The 10094-nt window shown below is 42.1% G+C and overlaps 1 protein-coding gene across 2 annotated transcripts in view; it reads left to right on the top strand.

The window, feature by feature from the left end:
• The window catches only part of LOC120927052 (putative helicase MOV-10), a 112283-nt gene that overhangs the window by 77621 nt on the left and 24568 nt on the right, over positions 1 to 10094 (top strand). For both annotated transcript variants that reach the window (XM_040337482.1, XM_040337483.1), the window contains exons 11-12: positions 7645 to 7806; positions 8892 to 8995. In XM_040337482.1, coding sequence (XP_040193416.1) covers positions 7645 to 7806; positions 8892 to 8995 — 266 coding nt within the window. The remainder of the gene's footprint in view (positions 1 to 7644; positions 7807 to 8891; positions 8996 to 10094) is intronic.

Below are 10094 nucleotides of genomic sequence, written 5' to 3'. Positions count from 1 at the left end.
CAAATACCGTGCTAGAGCTGCACAATTAATCGTTAAAAAAATCATGATCTCGATTCAACCCCCCTGACGATCTTCAATGCAGAGTTTGCTGATTCTTTCATATAACAAGTGGAGAGACTTTCAGCTGTCAAAAGAAAATATCTGGGCAGTCTGCCAAGTTTTTAACAGGAAACATTGTAACTAACGCTTCCTTCTTAGATCAAAGGGATACACTTCTGTGTGTAAAGAACAAATCTGGGCAGTCTGCGAAGTTTGTAAACAAAATGAAACATTGTAACTAAATTTAACCACTTAAAGTCCAACACTTGTTTCTTAAGTTAGAAAGCAATATTATTTGCTAGAAAATTACTTGGAACTGCCAAACATTATATATATTTTAGCAGAGACTCTAGGGAATACAATGGCTATTGCTGCAATATGTTATGTCACACTGCATTTTCCCACTTCAATGAATAATAAAAACCATAAAAACAAAACAGTGAAGTTAGCCCATTGGTTTTTTTTTTTTTTTTTAATGTGAAAGATGATGTTACGCCGCAACAATCGTGAGAGAATCGTGATCTATCTTCTAAGCAAAAAAATTGCAATTCTCATTTTAGCCAGAATCGTGCAGCTCTGTACCCTGCAACATAAAAAGTGCAAAGACCACTATAGAGTAATTTTCTAGCAAAAAACAAATGATGATTTTTACATGTAGTAGAGAAGTGTCAGAATTGGCCTGGGTGGCGAGGGGTTAATTACCATGAGTAATATACAAATAATTATTCTAAGTACTGTGATCCTATCAGTCTGCTGTAGTGTGTCAGCTTGTATTTATATTGGCCGCTCTGAATGTAGCTTCTGACAGCCTGTGCAAGCAGGCCCGTATCTCCGGAACCATAAATGATAGCCGTCCCATATTTTAACCAGTTGTGGGGTAGCTCTTCCCATGCCTACCCCCAAATGTGGGGTTTCTGTGACCTCTGGTCATCGAGCTACAACCCCCCAAATTCTTAAAAAAAAAAAAAATTCTTAAAAAAAAAAAAAAATTCTTAAAAAAAAAAAAAAAAATTTTTTTTTTTTTTTTTTTTTTTGGCAAATGGGCCTGTTGGGTTCGGTTCTGGTTCTGTTGCCTAGGCTGGACCTTGGACAGTTGGATATTTTAACCCCCACACCGGTCGGTCAATTTATAACACAGACACGATATATGCTGTATTAGAGATTGCAAATTGTCTATATTGTTCAGAGTATTTTATACAGATTCAGATGTTCCTCTTTTAACAAGTTTCATTCTTACAAGCTACTTGCACACAGGATGTCTGTGCCGGAACTAGCCATTTAGCATAATCTATTTGTATTTTATGAAAAACCGCAAAACTTAAATGTTAGAATAAAAGCAAAAATAAAAAGTACATATTGAAATGTCTCTACAGAGACCTATGTTATATAAAATGGAATCCTAGATCTAAAATGGAGTAGATAATGTCAGACATATAATATTCCATTATTTCACATTCCTTACATCCCTCCTCTGATCCCAAAGAATGTTTACTTTCTTGGGATCACTCACTATACCAAATTTGGTTCGCCATCTAAATGGTATGAATCTTTTCCTTACTATGACTAATTTTGGGTCTTGGCCTTTTCCTATCTTATGTATCAACCTGGAGTGAAGTAGCAAACCACAAAAGCGGTCACCACAAACAGTATAAGCAATAGTCCACAATATTTCCCTCCTTGTATCGTTCTATTGTACACCTGATTGGCAGTTAAGTGCTGGTTTTCCCGGACCCTTGCTCTATGGAGGGAGCCATCAGGGTCTCTAGCTTTGCGTCCTCCTTGTTCTTGAGCCCTCGCTCCAAGAGGGGAGCCATCGGGGCTTCTAGCTTTGTGTCCTCCTTGTTCTTGAGCCCTCGCTCCAAGGGGGGAGCCATCGGGGCTTCTGGGGTCTTTATCTTCAAGGGACCTTTTCCACCGTATATGGACCTTGGTAAATGGGGCCTGTCTTTCTCCTCACGGCCAATTGCTTAACCAATACCTCATCTCAGGTATAAAGGGGTGAGTTGGATCTGTGGAAAGAGGAGAAAGGGTGACAGCAACTCCTTCTTGGGTATGTTGGATAGTACTCACCAGATGTTTCATCCAAGTCTCCTGTTGAGAAAACAAATCATTATCCTTTCCTACACTATTCTCAGCTGGAGGATGTCCCATGAGTATCTCAAAAGGGGAATACCCTCTAGAATTAGGAGTGACCCTTATCTGGTAAAGTACACCTGGAAGATAATGTTTCTATTCATTCGTTCCACAATTACCAAAAGATATTTTACATTTCCTTTCTGTTTTGGCATATGTGTAAAGTCTATTTGTAAGTCTGTAAGAGGTCCTAATGGAGGGGGCAAATCATGTGCAGGGATATTATCTGGTTACTTTGTCAGCAAGTGCATTGCCAAGTGCTTCCGTGGTCCTACTCGTAGTATGAGCTTTCACTTTAATCACTGCAATTGCTTTAGGCAGGTGTATGGCATCTAGTAATGTTTCAATAAGGGTTTGCAAACAGCTGACAGGCACGTATTAAAGCAGTAAGTTCAGCCTCTTGCGCAGATTTTGCGACTAAGGGTTTTGATTCATGAATAATGTCAGGAAGTTGGACAACTGCATAACCAGTACGGTAGGTTTTATCATCGGGACGTGTACAGCTACCGTCCACATATATGTCAATGCCCCCTCCTAAGTTTTTTTTCCTAAGATTACTCATTTCCCGGGCTTGCTCATCAAGAGTTTGTTTATGCTCACTCATTTGTTCACGTTTTAATCTTATTTCTCTATGCTGTTCTTGGATGCGTCTCGATTCTTCTATCTCCTCTAAGTCCCTTTGCAACTCCCCAAGTTCTCTTAGTGTATCCGCTATTGTCTGGGCTTCTCTTATTTTCCTGTCTTCTTCAAATGCCCTCTTATCTGCCTCCTCTTTGGCTCTACCTTCCCATTGCCGTTTTTGCTGGTCAGTTGCAGAGCCATAGGCCATGATTGCAACTTGAGGATTTGAAAGAACGGGGTATAATTTTCTGCGAGGAGCTTCCTCTTTAACAAAAACATAGGATGGTGGAGTTGGCGTGGTTGGAACTGGGGGTGGGCGCCTGGTATAAGGTGGAGGAACCTCCCTAGGAAGGGCAGTACCTTGGTCCAACTCCGCATATTTCTTTTCATATTTTTCCACTAAAGGCCTCCACTTCTTACAACATTTTTTTTTTATATACTCCGTATCCCAATCTCCTGGTGGATATATGTTCTTTCCTATTCCACACATCTTCTCTACCTCATACCCTATTCACAGGACCCACTGGACTGTATCCTGACATATGCAATTGATGGCTTCGTTTCATTATCAAATCCCAAAAAGGATCACAATATACAATTGGTATTTCATTCTTAACAAACTCTATAGGGGAGGGTTGCTTCAGCTTACCTTCTGAACACTCCTTCCCAAATTTATTACCCATGTCGGTACTCTGTATTTCAAGTCCTCCTTAAAATATTTGGGACACTGGTAAAGAAAAGGGACAGACAACTAAAGTTTGTCCTGTCCTTTGCACAATCTCCTTCACTTCGTCCGGGGACAGGCCTTCTCTAAGACCTTCCTGTGGGGTGAACGGAATTTGATTGTATATATATTTACTCGGTGCACTCTAGTGCAGGGGGACTGTTTTTTTTTGGGGGATTAAACGGGTAAAATCTCCTGTTGCCTAGTTGGGTTGGACTTCTATGTCCTCCCGGCCATACAGAGATTAGGGATAACTTTGACCCGTCTGCCAAGAAAGTTAAACCTGTTTTGCACTCACTACAGGAGGTCTTTGGCACAGAGTATGACATGCAATCACTTGTCACAAAAACAACAACCATCAATCTTATATTATACAATACATTGTGTTCTATATCAATCAAAAGGTTGTAACAGATTAAATCACATCAATTTCAGACAATACAAAACAAGAAATGAGCTCTTTTGTACTTGGGGCTCCACTCTGTCCGTCCTTCTTCAGGGAGCAATCTGCTGCTACCCTGAAATATTCTTTCAATAGATTATAGTCAGACACTCCGTCGGACTCTCCCTATCCTTTATAACCGCAACCTCTGCAATACGCACAACAGAATTTTAAAACTAAAAATTAAAATTATCCGAGGTTCTACTGAGCCAGGCAAAGAACACAAAAACACCCAAATGTAAAATTCGAGAATAAGTGTGGCCTTACCTGGTCAATCAGTACCCCACTTCTGGTACCAGTTCTGTTAGGTTCGGTTCTGGTTCTGTTGCCTAGGCTGGACCTTGGACAGTTGGATATTTTAACCCCCACACCGGTCGGTCAATTTATAACACAGACACGATATATGCTGTATTAGAGATTGCAAATTGTCTATATTGTTCAGAGTATTTTATACAGATTCAGATGTTCCTCTTTTAACAAGTTTCATTCTTACAAGCTACTTGCACACAGGATGTCTGTGCCGGAACTAGCCATTTAGCATAATCTATTTGTATTTTATGAAAAACCGCAAAACTTAAATGTTAGAATAAAAGCAAAAATAAAAAGTACATATTGAAATGTCTCTACAGAGACCTATGTTATATAAAATGGAATCCTAGATCTAAAATGGAGTAGATAATGTCAGACATATAATATTCCATTATTTCACATTCCTTACATTCCCTATCTTGAGAAAGGGGCCTGGAGCTGCAGCTCCATCAGCCCCATTGTTAATCCGGCCCTGTATGTAGCTCTGTAGTTTAGTTGAGTTTTAAATCAGGCTTTTTAACTTTATTCTTCCAGTTGTATTCTCGTCAATATATTCCCAACGTTTAGAGCCATTTTTCTTTTCATTTATATTATAATCTCTGTAGGTGTAATCTTGGACTGCCTACTCTAGTGTTTATTCTTAAAGCGGAGTTCTACCCAAAAATGGAACTTCCGCTTTAATTGATGGTGACCCCCTGACATGCCACATACGGAATATCGTTTTTTTTTTGTTTTTTTTTGGTGGGGTGGGTGCAGCTATCTCCTACTTCCTTCCAGGGCTCTGTGGCGCCAAAAGGAAGTTCACCTACCCCCCGCCCCCTCCCCGCAATCTTCTGGGACATGTCACAGGTTCCAGAAGATTGCCCGGCCATTCGCAGCATGTTCAGTGCGTGCCTGGCTGCGAAGCCACAGCCAGGCGCCCACAGTAAGAATGCCAGCTCTCTGGGGAGGGGGAGAAGAGCTTTGTACGCCCATATTGGTGCACTGGGAAAGGGAATAGCCGCTCCAGGTGGGAACCCAGATGAATATCCTCCGTTGCAGGAAATGCACTTGGCAAAGCAGGAACAAAGATTGTCTCTGGACAGCCGCGCTCTGAACAAATTGTAGCCTTTTATTGAAAGGAGGACAGCACTACAAGTCACGGGAAAATAAAACCTGACTAACGCGTTTCGCACTGAAACTAGTGCTTAGTCATAGCTGAGCTATAACTAAGCACTAGTTTCAGTGCGAAACACGTCAGCAGTCAGGTTTTTATTTTGCTGTGACTTGTAGTGCTGTTCTTCTTTCAATAAAAGGCTACAATTTGTTCAGAGTGTGGCTGTCCAGAGACCATCTTTGTTCCTCCCATATTGGTGCACTGTGGGACAGGTGAGCGCCTAATTAAAATTCAGCAGCTACACTTTTTGTTACTGTTGACTTTTTTTAATTTTATTTAAAAAAAAAAAAAATCAGGGCACCTCCGCTTTAAGTATGGCATTACCCCGAAGATTCTCCAGTAAGTATGTTGCTGTCCCCCACTAGGTGACATTGGTACCTTGCGAGCAAATGCCTTGACCCAGGTCAACATTTCAGTCCACATCTGGTTCCTTTTGATCTTATTTCAGGCCAGTAAATCAATCACTTTATCTCCATGCCCCACCGCTAGGGGGTATGTGCGAATTCTCTTCCAGGGGGTAGGACTCTGGTGGCAATCCTTTGTTACGTGCACCCTGCCATGTAATCTGAATATCTTGGCATTCCAAGCAGTGGCGTCTCCAGCTTTCATATTTAGGGGGGGCACATGGGGGGACAGGGACAAAAGTAGGGGGGCCAACTATAAAATGCAATTTATAGTAGGGGGGCCCTTTATTATGATTCCACTATGGGCCCTTTCACATGTTCTGCAGTGAGCTCCCTTCCTACTATACTGGGGCCCCCCAGGGTGGCAGAAAACAAGAGATATATGTCACCAGCAAACCAAGAAAATATAAGGGTCCAAAGCAGTGGGAGAACTATCAGGGTTTCAAAGGTTGTCTTGCCACCGGGCCCTGGTGTTCTGCCACAGTGGGGATCCCCAGCTGTCCTGTCCCTGCTATTTACAGCGCTGGTCTGGCGTCTGTCTCCTTGGCAGCGGCGGCAGTCTATTAGAACCTAGTGCTGGTGACATTATGGGTGCATGCAGGGGAAGGCTGGCACTATTGGTTATAGAGAGCCGAGCCCCCAGCTGGTCACCTAGCAGCAGTAATGCTGTATAACCTTCTCTGTTGACATGCTGATCGGCATGTGATGCTCCCAGTCAGATCTAATAAACACAGTATTTATTAGCATCAAGAGTACAACCACATAAATATAATCAACCGTATGATCAGCAGCCATGTGGGCTCTATGCCTGTAAAGTGTGGGCTTTGATCAATAAAATCACTGATATTTATGACTAAGATTTGACTAAGAGCATCACCTGGATTGCATCCCAATCAGCATGTCAGAGAAGGCTCCACTGCTGCTAAGCAACCTGCAGGGAGCTCAACAGTCTACAACCAATAGAGATGGGCTCGGGTGTGTTTGAAATCCCACATGCCTGATCCCGCCAGGAAGCCGACACTCCACAGTGCTAATCAATGTATGGGCTGCCTAAGAGCTAAGACCAGCCATAGACAGTTTTAAATCTCAGCTGGTTCAGCAGAAACTGGCTGAGATTTGAACCATTAATGAGCAGATTCTCTTATGATTATCACTAGTGGTTGCTGTATAGTCACTAGTGATAATCGCTGTTTGTCGGGAGAATATAATTGCTGGGCAGGAGGGATATTCCCATCACCACTGTCTCGGGGGGGGGGGACAGAAGGGATGGAGATAATGTAGTTCAGTGATTACAGTGTACTGCAGTCTGCAGTGCACACACTTAAACACGGCCCAGGCTAGAATATCTGGTTGTGTGAGCGCTCGCATTATGCAGTGTCGGCGAGCACAGGGAGGGGGAGGAATCCCCCGCAGAGCTGACTGGGGACGCTCTCCCTCTCGGGGAGCAAAATACAAAAATGCAAAAAAAAAAAATTTTTTTTTTTTTTTTTTGGGGGGGCACATGGTGGGGCACAGCATGATGTTGGGGGGGTCAGGGCCCCCTCTGGCCCCCCCTAGGGACGCCTCTGATTCCAAGATGACATCCAGCAGGCCAGATGGCTCTTTGGGGTTCCAAGATGTTAAACGCAGAGAAACATGAAATTATGCAGTGCTGGAAAGGAACGGAGGCTTTGGCTAGGCCCAGTCGCAATTGTCTCAGCCATTGTAGAAATCCATTTCTTCCAGCTAAAAACGTTGTCTGCTGCGTGCACTTATAGCCAATTGTAGTTTCTGTTTCATTTTTATTGTAGACATTTTTATCTTATTTTTTTCACAGGTGGTAAAGAACATTCCCAATTCCCATGTGCTAGCATGCGCTCCTTCCAACAGCGCTTCAGACCTCCTGTGTCAGCGTCTGATGAAGCATATGGACAAGAAAGACCTCTACAGATTCTTAGCCAGCAGTAGGGACTTTCGATTTGTGCCAGAGGATATTAAGGTATTCAGATAATGTTATATTTTTTAACCTGTGCTATTAAGAGGCTTTCCATTTTAAGAGCACTGACCCACCTACTACTGATCGTCAGGGCATCACATTCAGGTACTCCATTATTCAACAGTTTTTCGAAAGTTGCAGAGCAGATTCAAGGCTACCAGCTGTAAGCAAGGCTGCCTGGCTTTCTTTGGGTGTCGCAGCCTGCATTTGGAAACTCGCTAAATTCAAATGCAGGCTGTGTCACAAGACACAAATGTTATAAAACCTGCATATCAAAACATTTTAAAACTGGGACTTTCCTTCGGCACATGCCACAGTTGAAAATGCATGCATAATAATAAAACATACAGTAAATGCATACAATGAAACATAAAATATGACCTAAAAGGTTCCCTCCTATAGTACAGTGCTATCATCATTCTAAAACCATCACCATCAACCATCAGAGAATCCAAAAGATCTTACTTGTGTTTACGTGCAAAAAAAATGTATGAGACACACACATGCATAGAGATCAATGATAATTGGTGTCCATGCACCACACCCAGGAATAATAAAAATAACAACTCCATATATGTGGGTGAAATCCTGCATCTAGCGGGGTACCCTCCTCAGAGGGAAGTACTGGCCAGGCAGTTAAGGAGCACTCCTGGCCTCACGCACTGCTTGGTAAAGATCCACCTGGACTGTCCTGCTCTAGGTTGTTGTTTTTTTTTTTTTTTTTTTTTAAGCCCAGGTATTCTCCCATATTTTATTTTGTATATGAAAATATCCAGAATCCTAGAAGGGAATGTCTGCTTAGTTTCTTGTACAGAACCTACATAATGCCTTATTTGGAACCCGCTGCCAAAACGTACATCCACCCAATGAGCTGAATAGGAAGTGGCAGTTGTGTGCTGGGGTTTGGGTAAAAGCACCTGCTTCTGCACTGACATTCTCAAATCGCATATAATCTGTTTGAAGAGAGTCCTGGGGGAACCGTTACACAGACTCTGCATCCTGTATGGCAGTGGGCTAATTCTCACATTGTTGCTTTTGGTGTTATTGAATAAATTGATCTTTTTTAAATATTTGTACATTCTTTATAGCCTTGCTGTAACTGGAATGCCAGAAAAGAAGATTATGAGTATCCTAGTAAACAACAATTGAAAGAGTACAGAGTAATCATTACAACTCTTGTTACTGCTGGAAGGTAAGACTGGCATATTCTAGTTCATCTTTATATTAGTGACCAGTTGAAAGCATGGTAACTTTTAACAACCCAAATTTTTTTTTTTTTACCCCATAGCAGTCCTACTGTGGAAGTCTGGACTTGGCTATGAACTAAGCTATCTGTTTCACATATCTGAGGCAGATCAATTAAATTTTCAGCAGACATTCCAGCACGGGGATTTTGGCGACAATTTTAGCATTTCGTGTCAATGCCAATATTTTTTTGTTGCTGTAGTATATATCAGCATAGGCCAGTGGCGGGCGAACGGCATCGCCACCCCTACCCATGCATCTGACCCCCTAATCTATATGTGGGGCACCGGATGCATGGATTCCAATCAGGATTTTTCTGTCCTTTTTATTTTAAGAACGTGATTGGAGCCAGAGGCTCCAATAGGCTTCAAAAAAGGGTGGGCTTGAGGCGCAGTGAGATCACCCAGTTGTGTGACAATGGTGAATTAATATTTGCTATTGTCACACTGAATTCTCCTCCCGGCCAATCGGGAAGCGGGTCGTGAGAGTCATTTCCCGATTGACCATAAGGAGAAGCGTTCCAATTGGAGGAGGGTGGAGATGCAGAAGAGGATAATTGAGCAGAAGCCATCGCCTGCACCAAAGATGGGGTGGTGTCTGTTGGAGAATGGTTTTCCATGCCCCCCCCCCCCCAAAAAAAAATATACCACCACTGGCATAGACAGTTTTTTGGCATATTTAATTTTTTATTTGCTAGTATTTCTAGAAGTAAAATCACTGCAATGGTATAGTTTTTGTTGTGCCAGTACAGTCTGGTGTGATAAACGTAAAACAATACCTGTTTAGTCTCCTAATTTAAAAGAAAATCTGTGTACCAAAGTGTGAATTGCATTATATCTGATGGTTTTTGCCCGTTTGGAGTGGTTAGTCTCATTTTCATGCCTCTCTAATGAGCAAAGTTTATAAGCATTAGGCACCACTAAACACAACAATTTTTTTTTTTCAATATATTATTGGACATTGTGTAAAAAGCAGTCTGTGGATTTAATTTGATAGTTTTGTGCAAACTTTTATAACAGCTGCCTTCTAAGAAATGGTAGCAGAAG

The sequence above is a fragment of the Rana temporaria genome, chromosome 2, assembly GCF_905171775.1.
Source record: "Rana temporaria chromosome 2, aRanTem1.1, whole genome shotgun sequence".
In the NCBI taxonomy this organism is placed as follows: Eukaryota; Metazoa; Chordata; class Amphibia; order Anura; family Ranidae; genus Rana; species Rana temporaria.
Note: the sequence above shows the minus strand (reverse complement) of the source record. Positions and strands in the feature narration are given on the sequence as shown.